A 13,470-nucleotide genomic window follows, 5' to 3' on the forward strand; every position below is an offset into this window, starting at 1 on the left:
GCGAGCACGGAGGGCCCCGCGGCAGGACGGCGGCCGCCGGCGGAGGGGTAAGGAAGGGCCTTCGCGCCCGCGGAGCCCCGGCGGAGAGCGCTTGCTCGGGGCCGGCTTCCCGGCGTGCCGAAAGGCGGCGGGGCCGGGGCCCCCGCTCCAGGCTGGTGCCGGCGGCGCGGCCGGCAGCGTCCTTTCCTGCCCCTTTTTCGTCTTTTTGTTTTCCTCTCACGGCTGGATGCAGCGCGGTCGATGTGGCGGTATTAATGCAGTTTGACCCAGAGTGAGGAAGCCCTCGGGCTCTCCTGCCGATAAGTACTCAGCCTTGTAGCAGTAGGTCTTGGAATATTCTGCTTTTGATAGTACTACTTTTTCAAAGAGTTAGCTATGCTTTTCTTTGTTCAGTAAATAGAATCACTCCCTCTCTTCCCCCCCCCCCCTTTGTTTGACAGAGTTGAATACTTCTAGTTTTACTAGGGGCTTGGAAATCATAAAACAAAAGCTCTTTCTTAATCAAAATTGTATTTTCAAATGCACCAAAAGTGTATATTTTGTATTAACTTTCTTGAGTTCTTCAGTTTACATTTAGCATTGAATGCAAGCCTTTTAGCTTGAAATGCTTTTTTTTATTCATAAATTCCAGTACTGGCAGACCTTATCTAAAGTCTAATCTTCATTAATGCCTGGCTCCATCTAAGTACATATGAAAAGCATGCTTTCTTGTAGGCAGCCACTGAAGTGGGCGTGCCAATGTACTTTATAAAGCCACTTAAATGATCCTAAGTTCATAAGGTTGAAGATAAGCTATCTTTCAAAAATCACAGCATACATTTATTGGTGGAAAGTACATGTAGCATCCTAGTCTGTCTCCCTAAAACAACACTGGCAAACTCTCTACCCACTACAGTTTGACTTTTGTTATGCAGCAGATTCATACAGGCCAGTACTTCAACCTCAAAATTACATTGCTCTCTCTTATGCCTTTACAGGTAACAGACCTGGAAGAAAGACTTTGTCTTGGAGCTAGCTCCTGAGCATTTTGAGATCATTCATCATGAAGTATGTAGTACAGGAATGGCTCAGAGTAACTACCTTGCTATTCATAGCTCAAGCAGTTTCTGCAATGATTCTTCCCAATGCCACGGTCTTAGAGGAGCTTTTGGAAAAGTACATGGATGAAGATGGTGAGTGGTGGATCGCCAAGCAGAGAGGGAAAAGGGCTATCACAGACAGTGATATGCAAAGTATCTTGGATCTTCATAATAAATTACGGGGTCAGGTGTATCCACCAGCTTCCAATATGGAATATATGGTAAGGAAAAACCGATAGTGACATCCGGAAAGAAATGTTCATAGAGTAGTTATTGTCACTTTATCAGCATACTTTCAGTTTTAGCTTGCCTGTTTTCTCATTTGAAGCACTTGTTACTTGTTTGCCTCTCTCACTCTCTTTTTTCTTTTTAACAGCACAGGGTAAACTGTGAGATTAAAAATTGCCTGTTTGTGGATCAAGTGTCATATTCTACTGATATTAATGGGTTTATCTCTGATAGCTGTCCTGAATGGAAGGAGTCTTCCTCAGTGTAAGGGTCCAATTTACAAAAGTGGATTATTCATAATAGTTGATTATGTCTTAAGAAGTTACCATTTAAGAAGTTTCAAAATAACATAGGTTCTCTCCCAAGCTTCTAGGCTGGATGGAATTTCTGAGCAAAAAGAGGCTACTATAACAAGAAAGTCTTCTACTTAAGTTGGCATGTGCTACTGGACTGGAGTCCTGTATGTTTCTAATAATGTGATACATAATTTCTATTTGTGTTTTTGCTTTAAGAAATCTCTGTTTTTGGTATGTTATTTGGAGGCTTAAATCTTGCATGTTTCTGAATTTCAATTTTATGCCATAGTTCAAGGCTAACCTATAGCTCTCTTTACCAGTTAGATCAAATCAGGTATGCTAAAATTTTGTTATTGGAGGTTTTAAGAAGGTTTAACAGGAATGGGCATCTTTTCTTCATTCTTGCTTCTGCAGAAAAGTTTAAATCTAGTTCCTGTGCTGGTACTATGTATTATTTGTTTATTTCTCCAAGTATCAGAGAAATATCATTACTATAAGAAGGGCTGGTAATACCAAATATTGCACAGGTTTCCTGACACCTTCCATTGGAAGGTGATAACAGAGGATTGTACTAACACATTTGAAGATGTAACTGTCTGTCCCAGCTTGGAGTGATTTCTCTCTCAGCATGGACATGTGATTGAACAGAGCATGTGTGTGTCCTGGAGACATGCTTGCTTAAATCAAGAAAAGCAATTTAACTTAAGTTAACCAACACAAATGTTATAATATTAGGCTAAGAGCAATCAGAGAATTAGTTACCTCATCTCATCCCCAAACAAAGGGGCAATAATATCTTAAACTCCTTTAACTGTTTCAATTATGGCCATATCCTTAAACTTTATTTTCTGTTGTGACTTTTTCAAACCTTTCTGTAATATTACACTTTTGTTCCCAGTATTTTACTCAGGTTGACCTTTTTTCTGGAAAACTTGAGCCAAAGCTTTCCAGCCTTTTTGTAAAATGAGAATAGGGAAGAATATATTGTTTTCTTGAGTTAAAATACTGCAGAACTCTTCCTTGAGATTCTACAAAAGGATAACTTTGATTTTAGTTATACACCTGTTTCCATTCCTAATATACATTTTCCTGTGTTATGTATCTTGGAAGATGGAATTTGGATGTACTCATTAGAGCTAGATTTTTTTAGCAGCTGTATTCTTCAAAGATTCCTTCTGCACTGCACACACTTCGGCCTAGACTGTGTTAGGTTTGTACTTGGAGCAAGGACTTTATTTCTTTTTCTCCCTTTTTTTTTTCTTCCCATCTGCTCTCCAGTGGCCCCTGCTCTAGAGCACAAGTGGCATGGAAGTGAAATTGCCTGAATTTAATGCAGATATGGAGATATCCTTAGGGAGAAGGAGTGGGGAAATAGGAGCAGAAGAGGACAGGCAGCTTTTAGGAGAGAGTGGGACTAAATGTTGGCAATAGTATCCAAAGGGACCAGGGACGGCCTTGGGCAAGAGTTTGGGATTCATAACACTTAAAGGGTCCATCCAAAGAGACGGACACTGATGTTCAGGGGATTCATGAGCAGGAGACAGAGGGAGGCTGAGAGTCTGGTCAAGGGAACACCAAGGAATCAGTGGTATGGAAGGAAAGAGCGTTTGAATAGATATGGTTGGGGGAAGAAGAACTGGGACTCTCTGGGCAAAGAAAGATTGGGAGTAGAAGGTTATGGAGGGAGGTTAAGAGCATAGGAATTTGCTAAGAGGCTATTTTAAAAGACTAAGCCATAGAGTGAGTGGGAAGGGAGACTGTAACAAGTGGGGGAAGCAAGCGGGAGCGGGGATTGGGAACTGAGAGAGGATGGTTGGGGAGACAATGGGAGCTCTGCACTGCTTGATCAAAGGTAGGAAATGCCGGAATAATTTGATTCCTTGCACACATATTTTATAATAAAGTCTGTAATTATGTGACTGTCCACTGTCTTTTCCATATGATGTGTCATAAATGAATCAGGGCTATTTAATAGGTTTAATAAGAGCAAGATATGAATATGAAACCATAAAAGAGGCATGGGGCCACAGACTGAACAACCAAGAAGGGGCAATAAGTGATAGGATTGTTCATTAAGGAAACATGATTTGTTTTGTGCAATCAATGACACCAAGTTCCTTTGGGAAAAAAATAAAATCTGGTCATTATCACTGTGTGTATATGCAAGAAATGTGTTAATTATACGGGCAAACTCCTTTCAGTAATTTCGTAACTACTTACTGATTTTGCAGCTATATAATTATTGTTCATAATTGAATGTAGACAAATGCATGTTGTGACACTTAATATACACTTTATTTTTCAAGATGCATATTCATAATAGGCCTTCCAGATTTAAAAAAAAAAAAAGCTCTTAGATCTTGTTTTAGAAGTTTCTGTGATCTCTGAATCAGAGTTTTATGGATGCTAGAAATATCAAACAGCCAAGTATTGATAAAATTAAAACTGTACTTGGCTATTTATTGAAAAATAAAGGATAGGGCTAGATGGGGGTGTTCAATTACAAAAAAAAAAAAAAGAAAATTCATCAGATATACTCATACTACTAAAAAAAATAAATCTTACACTTTGACTAGGATACAGCTGGTCTTATCAAAGGCTGAGTTGCAGCTCTCCAGAATAGGGTTACAATCCTTCTGAAGTTTGCTTGATATCTAGTGAAATTGATAAGTAAATAAGCAAAACTTTGTCTACTTTTGGGATGCTTTAATAGTACAGAAATACTAGCAAAAAGCTCCTGCTATGGCCACAGTCCTGCCAGAATAAGCTGTGCTTTGTACTAGTAAAACCATTCCTTGGAAATAGAGCTAGGTCTATTTGTGAAGGTTAATTTATTAAATCTTACTGAATCTGAATGCAAGTGTTCAAAGTTCAGACACCTGACTGATATACTTATCTCTCTAGAAGTCTGTCCTATAGGTTAAGAAAAAGTTTAAAATCTCCAGGTGTACTTGGAACTGGGAGAGAACATCTGGGGATTGCATGTCTCTCATTGCACTATTTGTATGTTACAGCTAAGCTAACCTGACAGCTGGCTCTGGCTAAAAAGGCTGGCACTACCTCTCTGACTCAACTGCTGGCTGCATGCCTCTGTCCCGCTCCTGCCACTGGCACTTCTCTGAGTTGATTATGACATTGATTCAAGTACTTAAAGAATCAGAAAAATAATCTGTTTGTTTTGTTTGTTTTTTGGGGGGGTTAGTTTTCTGCCAATTTGCATCCTGGGACTGGCTCCCAGCATAGCTGACTCTGAGCACCAATGCTGATAAAAGGAAGAGGGTGGGAGTACATAGCAAAGGAGTGGAGGAAGAAGAACCACACTTTGGACAGGAGCTATTGGTTATATTGCCTTACTTGTAAGGTCCAGCCTTACCTTTGAGGGAACCACAGGGCTAAGGCTACATTCTCAGTTTAAGTTGTGCAGAGGAGGAAAACTTCTCGCACACTTTTTACTAACATACCTCTGTGTGCATACCTTCTGAATACATTAGTGTTCAGAAGAAGAATGGAACTGCATAGATACTGAAAAGAATAAACTATAATGTGATATTCCATGCCATATGGCATGTTAAAATTTTGATTTGGCTTCAGTCATAAGGAGATGTAGTGATACAAAATAATATCTATGTGATGATACTTTAGTACAGATATTCTGTGGTTCCTTGGCATGCCAATGGCTTTTCCTTAGTTGAAGTAGTCCTCCAGCATTTAAGATCTTGATTCTATTGAGTAAAAAAAAAAAAAAAAAAGTTGAATTGCCAATTTTCTGTACTGCTGTAAATTCCCCCCCCTTATGACATAAAAAGAAAAGATACCAGCCTAGCATAGTTGAGAAACTTGAAGTTACTAACTGCAATAAGAATCACTGTAGAGATGTCTAATCAACAGAACCTTCTCATGGTTGGCTGGCTGAATTTACTGCATCAAAAGTTCATCTTCCCAAATATTCTGTCCCTGGTGGTGATCAGTAGTGGATTCCTAGGGTGAGAAATAAGATCAGAGCATGTAAACAGAGAAACTTCTGCAGTGAAGCCTCCCAGCTTTCAACAAACAGCAGTTCAAGGACTTCCTAAATCTGTTGTATTTTTGTGTCCAATAGTCCCAGATGGGACTTCTATGAATCTAAATGCTATGCATCTTCTATGAGTTTATATTCTTTGCATATATAACATCAAGTTGCCATGCTCTATAACTGTGCACTGTGTGGAAAAAGTACTTCTTTTTTCCTTTAAACCTGCTCTTTTATTTGACACCTCGTTTTTCTTTATTGTGAGAAATAATGCAAAATTCTCACATATTTATCTTTTTTGTCTTTCACAGTTTCGTAGCCTTTTAGCATATCCTCCGTAGCCACCTCTTTTTCAGCTGAAGAGTCCTACACTTCTAACTTGAAAACTATTCCCTCCAAAAAGGTGTTCCATTTTGTTGTCCTTCTCCATCTGCTGTGGTTCTACTGCATTCTTGTTAGTTCAAAGGGAACACAACTGCATACACTGACAGTTTGGTGTACTGTGGATTTACATAGTTGGATTTTTTTGTTGTTCTTTATTCTCTTCCTAATAACTCTTAACATTTTTTTGCTTTTTGACCTTGAATAAACTAAAGCTGACATTTTCAAAGAGCTCTTCACAGTGTTTCCAAGATCCTTCCACTGTGCTGATGGGTCATTTCCAGCTCCCTACTGTGTATGTATAGTTGGCTGTAATCTCCTGTACTCATTACTTTGCATGTATTGACATGGAATGTTATCTACCATTTTGTCTGCCACTCAGTATTTCAGAATCTTTGTTTTCATATCTCTTTTTTTAACTACCTTAAATAACTTAATACTATCAATAAACATCATCACCCAACTTGCATTCCCCTGTATTGGGATGTTATGAAGAAGCTGCTGTACTGTTATGTACAGCAGAAGACCAAGGATGTATATTTCTGGAAATTTGAAAAATGTTTGCTTATTCTTAAGTTGTTTTCTGTCCTTTTATCACCTTCTCCTTTATCTCAGGATAGCTTTTTTTTTTCTTTCTTTCTTTTTTTCTTTTTTTTTTTTCCTGGCACTGCTGATCATGGAAAGGCAAAGACCTGTCCTTTAAGACGTAAAGGAAAGGCCTTGATATGCCGTGCATTTGTCAACATATGTAATAGTCTTGGAATATGTAAGAGAATATATTATTTCTGTGGTTAAAATACTCATTTGGCAAATCAACAGTTTCCGACACTACTTAGAGCCTTATACACACTACTGTCATCAATATCACCCTTAAATAAGGCATGAAGTGTCATACAAGAAAAACTCTTACCTCAAACAATGGTAACGTGATAAGTCAGGAAATAAGTACATTGGTTTGTTGTTCAGACTAGATTGACATGGAAGGTCTTATTCTACCTTCAATTAGAAAGGGTTATTTATTACTGCATTATTAATGAATTATTACTAAATTGTAAAGTGTTGATAAAACTCAAAATACTTGAGTTAGGCACCATAATCCTACAACTTTCTAATCTTTTGATCTTTTTAATTTCATTTTTTGTAAGTATTATTTGTGTATCATGGACTGACTTTGCAAAATCATTATGTTTTTTGATAATTTTAATGCTAACATTGCACTTTAACAAATTTGACTGTGTTCATGAAAATTGAGATTTTTTTTTCCCTGATTGTCATGGTTGGCACTTTAAAAATACTCCTAAATATATGAAACATGGAAGACGTTATTTCCTTTGTATTCTAAACAACTGTACTCTGCAAACTACAAAGTATCCACCTGGAATAAAATCTGCAATTTTGATTAATGAATTTATCATGAATTCTATTTTAAGCCTTCTCTTAGTATTTTTTCCTTGAATTCATAGAAGTAGATATATTTTCCTAAGCACATGAATAAGTCAAATAGCTCACGTGAGATCCTCATTCCATGCATGTGCCTTGGCTGTACTGAAAAGTGTTTAAGTTCCTAACTTGATAAATAGCAACCTATTTCAATCTGGTGTTTCTTGGCACCTGGCCACATACTATGTTTTGTAATTACGATAATTGGAGAACATCAGTGTTCTCTAGGGCAAGTAAGTCTTTATTTATTTATTTTTAGTTTTCTTATGGCCAGATCCTGCCTGTACTCGCTAGGGATATCATCACAAAGCCTATACCTTGCTTCTAAAAAGACTTATTTTGCAAACCTTATGAGAGAAATAAAATCTTATAAAGGTACTCTTTTTTTCTTCTCTCTCTCTCTTTTTTTTTTTTTTTCAGTTCAGGCTAGAGTCATTTATTTGGTATAACTGCATGGTTCCTATCTACTGTTATATTTGTGCATCTCACAGCAGTATTGGATCTATATTTTATTCATAGGTATTAAAAAAAACAAACTTATCTTTCTTCTTACTTAGTGTTGGTATATTACCTCTGAAGGTCTTATCTTTCTGAAAACTTTGATAGTGATAAGTGATGTGTTGGAAGATCTGATACCATATCATTCATTTCAAAACTGTGACTGACTCCTGACTTGCATGGAGCCTCACATTTTGGTGGCATGAAGGTTTGTCACTCTCAATAACTTCATGAAGACTTCAGAAGAAGAAAGTTAAGAATGACCATAAATATTTTGGGGGTCTGAATAATCTTGCATGTTGGTTCAATTTCCCACTTAGAATTTTCTGAATTCTTCCTCAGGGAAATTCATCCTGTATTTGAATACAGATCAGTGGACTTTAGATCATATGAACCCACTGGCACATACAGCTTTTGCATGGATGAGAGTAAAGCATTATTCATGTGGTCATAGTGACTGAATAGGGATTGAAATAAATTTTCAGCTATTGTGTGCTGCTCTTATACCATACGATCTGCGTAAGTCTAGATCTAGCAGTCTCTCTGCGCAAACTTGTCAGATTCCAGCTGAGATTTCTGTCTAGAGCATACTGGGCTACAGAACTGAAATATGCACTGGAGTCAGTCTCTGTGCTCCAGTGTGTAGAGGAGAATTAAAACTGCATGAGGGATGGTAAAGGCCTAGTAGTGGACTTAAACATTTTGATGAATTTTTCTGTGCTGAACAGCAGTGCCCTGTTTAAATTCATAGAACTTTGTGACAAAACTCTTGCACGTCTCTGTTCAGTTTGTTTTGTCAGTCTTGCCAAGACTCTGCAGGGACGCTTGGTTAAAAACAATTCCCATTCCTTTTGAGCGGAGAACTTTGGTTTGTGGAATCCTTCAAGTGGCTGGAGAGCGCTTAGGGTGCCAAAAACATAGCGGCTCTTTCAGAGTGAACCTGTCTGCTTTCCCTCTGGTTTTCCACTTCCCTGCTCCTCTTCAAAGGATGGCGGAAGTGCTTCAGCTTCTTTGCCTGTGCTCAAAGGCTACTGACGCTGCATCAAAGAGCACAGTGACGTTAACTTATCCTCTTATTCTCTCTGGCACTTTTAGCAAAGGATTGTGCAATGCAAAAGTGGCCAAGAAAGCAAGTGGATAAGTCCACATTATGACTTTTATTGATGCAATGCCAAAAACAACTAAGCAACTCCAAGTAAAGAAACTGAAAGTGGAAAGCAACAGAAAGGCTTACTGTCTCAAAGTTTGTGGGAGCTTTCCCAAAATAAAAATAAGTAACTACATAGGACAGACACTGTTCCTCTCTTGTTTTGCTGTCAGAGAACTTCTTCATCTCCCATATCAGAGAGATTATTGAGTGGTAATCAGGAGTAACAGAACTATAATAAGTGCAAAATCAAGGCTGAACACAGAAAGAATCACTGAGATTTATAAAAGGAACTCCAAGTAGCCTGCCATCTTCATGACATCTGAATAGGAATCTTCTTTAATATAAGATTTTTAATTTAGAAATAAAAATTGATATTTATTTCTTATATAATTTAATTGAAATACTAGATATGAATTAGACCCCTTACTTATAAATATTACCCCTCAACCTTAGCTTTGGCATGGAGTGTAGTGACTTTCATAGTCAGAAAAACATGATTCATTAAGGAGACTATCTTCTGTCCTTATGAAAAGGCATGATTTTTTACTTTATTATGAAGGAAGATGTCGGTTACTTAAAATGAGGTTACTTCACTCATTAAATCAGTGTTCTGGCTGTGTTTCAAAAAAGAAAGATGCCTGATACATAGCATAATATATTTGTCCTGAGCTCCCTGTTGACTCTCTGAATGGCTAGGAACTCTTGCATTAATACATTTTCCAACTGTTTTCTTTAAGACTGTATTTAAATGTATTTCTAACAGCTATGTCAATTCACATATAATCAATCTGTGATCTCTTGCAGTAATTTCAATTCATTTCTATTGTTCTAAAGTGATATCACAGTGGTTACCTTTTAAAAGCAAACATTCATTTTGCTGCATATTTGAGATGTTACAGCTAATTCCTGTTCAAAGTCCAGGAAATTCTGTAGCATCTCTAAAACTACTGTATGAAAGCAAGTAGTTTCAGCTAGTTTATAGTAGTAATCACCATTAGGGTTTGAGGTAAGGACCTGTGCTATGGTCAATTTATAGTTAGCTATAAATATTTATGAATACTCTTTGTAATGAATATGCGTAATTCATACTTTGACAATGGACAAAATGCAGAAATCAARATCAGTTTTTACACCACTGTTGCTTCTTCTGCATTCCTGTCAGAATATACAAATGAATAGATGATTTTAAGTCATGTTTTAATAGAAAGTCTTTATGCACTGTTTTTAAAAAGTGGCAAAGTAAATGTACTGTTTCAGAACACCTTGGAAACCTGAATATTCCAGCAAGGTTTTTTTAATGTGCTTAGAGTACACACAAAATTAAATGTGATTAGTCATGTCTGCTTGTTCCTATTCCTGTTTTTCACTTTTTGAACACAAAAACCTCAAACACATGAAAATGTAATAGAGAGATGCTTCAAAAATTGGTTCAATTTATTCAGTGTTTGGGAACAATATTTTTGGCCTCATACTGCTTTCCTGTTTCCAGGCAAAAGCCACAGTTTTTTCTGCTTTTTAATCTTTTCCAAAAGAGTCGCTGAAACCTCAAGGTCTATTCAGGGATTTCTGCCCAGGTTAAAGCTCTATAAACTCCGGCCTACCACATGGTAGCGTATGAGGTCCTTGCCATTTATTTCTAGACAAACTGTATTCCTCCATCAGCAAATGGATACCTAACTTTCATGGTAGTGAAAAGTTTAATAATTTTACATATCCTCTTTCTTTGTGTTTAAAGGATATATTAGTACTTATTAGCATGTTTTTTTTTCATATTTTTAGTGAAATTTTTGTCCAGTGCTTCAGCATTTCAGGACTCTTGAATTTTTGTGCTCACTCTGCTTTATACTATCTAGGTGACCTTAGGGGAGCATTGAGTCCAGTATTTCCAAACGTAGATGACTGAGGCTAAGCATCTCAGTTGTCTGTAGGTGACTTTCTTTGCAGATGTGCTAATAATTGATAATTCCCATGGACTTCCCTCTGAAGCCTAGGTGTGGATGAAAATGCCTTACAAAAACCTAATTTTCTTAGAAAGCCAAGCTGAAAACTGCCAACRTCTGTCAAGAACATATCATGTCAAACAAATCTTTTTTTGACCCAGAAGTTAACTAGCACAGTGTGTAAGGGTGTACTCAGTGCCAAAATGGCAGAGCATTGAAAGTGGTGGTGCACTGTTGGAGTCCTTCCCTTTTTGGTTCAGTATTTTGTTTATGTCTTGGATAAGTCCAGCATACACTTCAAAACTGCAGAATACATTTAGCTGGGTTTAGGTTGTGATTGTTTTAGAGAACAGAGTCGAAATTAGAAGAACTTGAAAAATTGAAGTAATGGCCTTGAATCAACATGATGAAATGCAAGTTTAATTGCAAGGTACAGAAAAAGGAGGAAATCAAACAAGTAGAACGCAAGAAATAAAGTGTGTATGTAGCACTACAGAAAAAAAGATGCAGGGGTTATGCTGAATTACAAAATAATACGAAGCAATGGTCTTTCAAAACAGGTAAACCATCAGGTGTGCATGACTTCTCTGTGTGAAACTGGTGAGACCTTGGCTGAAATGTGATGCGCAGTTATGGTCATGTTTTAGGAATGGTCTAGCTGCAATAGTGAGAATGAAGGAGATTAGTAGAATTGATTATAAGATCAGGGTATGTGATTTATGAATAAGACTGAAGGAGAGAGGCAGCTGAATTTGGTTAATCTGGGAAATAAAAAAATTGTTACAGAGAGTGATTTGTTTTTTCTTCTTGGAAAGAAAACATCAGCTAGCATTGCAGGGAAGGAGATCTAGGTTGCATACCAAGGAAATCCTCTTTACTCTTACAGTGATGAAACTCTAAGAGATTGTGAAACTATTCTAATTTATTAATTAAAAATGTGGATAATATAGATTTTATTCTGGCTCAGTGCAGGAAGCTAGACTATAGTTAAGATCAGTCTCTTGAGGTCTTTTCCAGCTATACCTCTTTGTGATTCTCTGCTGGCACCATGTAGCTGATTTCTCTTTCTTAACTGTATTTATGGCTTATTTGATCATGGCATCCAATGTTTCATCTTTCCTTTTTTCCTTCTCAGCGTCACTGGTCTTAAAGAATACAGTGTATTCTATTAAAAAGCAAATAAATACCCATACTGTACTAAGGTATTTACTTTACCACTCTCTCCCTATATTTAGAATGTATACAGCAATGAGGTATTTATACTATGCCTTGGTAAATGTTTATTTTCAGTGTTGCCCGCTGTACTTACTTTTCCATCTTTACTGAGCTTAAATTTTAGCTCTTTTTTTTCTTTCCATATAGTCCCATTCCATATGATTTTTTCCACTTTTTTATGTGTATGAAAATCTCACCAGTTCAAATGTTATCACTATATTTCTTGCGTTTCACTGGAAAATGCTTTTTGAGCTGCTGGGCTTGCTAGTTCTGTTAAAACACCAGCTGATGTAATTGGGAGACTCAGTTATGCTGGCCTGCCTTAGCTGAGAATTAACTCTTTAATTTAACACTCACGCAACATAGATGGTGGGATTCATATCGTCAGGCTTTTGGAGTCCTACAGCGTAGATGTCTATGTTTGAGCCAATCTCCTTTATAGCCACTGGAGAGAAAGTTTATCCAAGAGACAGTTTATCTCAATTAAAGGTGGATAGATGAAATAAGTCAGATGAATCTCCCTCTGTAGATGCTTATTTGCCTATGTTAACTACAAAGGCAATTTAGATAATTAGCTCAGATGTAGTTATCTAATTTGAGGATATCTAAATTCAGGGGAGGTTAATCCCCCATAATTTAGCTGTTCATGAGCTGTAATTTGAGCTGCAGTATCCTCACTGAAACATCAGCTCCTTCATCAGCAGTACATTGGTTTTAGCCTACACCCTACTTGAACACTATGTTGACAGACGTTAAATACCACAATTTGTAGATCAGTCTGTAAAGTTAAACTGGTGTTAGTTGTGGCTTATTTAATGTGATATGCTGTAAACTATGGACATTCAGGAGAAGATCTATATTTCATGCAACATCCCTGGTGCAAAACTTGTAACCTCTGGGAAAGAAGAAAAGTAGGCAGCTGGAGTCAGTAACTGCTATTATCCTTCAGTTTAATCTGCCGCCTTGGTTTTAGCCTCAGCTAGCCTAGCCTATGTGAAAGTTTTGCAAAGCCCTGATAGTGCCATTTCTGTGTGAATGCGTTTTGATGGTATGCTATCTAGGTTTTAACAGAATATTAACAAAGACAGTGCCTGTGTTGACCAGTGTTGTGGTGAATAGAAGGAGATCTGTAGAGCAAAAGAATTGATGCTAAGGACCTGACATTCATGCTCCCTGCATTTTGATGGTTTTATTTTGAACTAGTTTTAATCTGGTCCCATGGACTACACATCTA

General features: G+C 37.3%; 1 protein-coding gene across 1 annotated transcript in view; it reads left to right on the plus strand.

Moving 5' to 3' along the window:
* Nucleotides 1-979: 979 nt before the first annotated feature.
* Nucleotides 980-13,470, plus strand: part of CRISPLD1 (cysteine rich secretory protein LCCL domain containing 1) — a 40,949-nt gene continuing 28,458 nt past the window's right edge. The window contains exon 1 of the mRNA XM_026090067.1: nucleotides 980-1,300. Coding sequence (XP_025945852.1) covers nucleotides 1,043-1,300 — 258 coding nt within the window. The 5' untranslated portion in view covers nucleotides 980-1,042. The remainder of the gene's footprint in view (nucleotides 1,301-13,470) is intronic.

The sequence above is a fragment of the Apteryx rowi genome, unplaced genomic scaffold (assembly GCF_003343035.1).
Source record: "Apteryx rowi isolate R43461 unplaced genomic scaffold, aptRow1 scaffold_849, whole genome shotgun sequence".
Classification (NCBI taxonomy): Eukaryota; Metazoa; Chordata; class Aves; order Apterygiformes; family Apterygidae; genus Apteryx; species Apteryx rowi.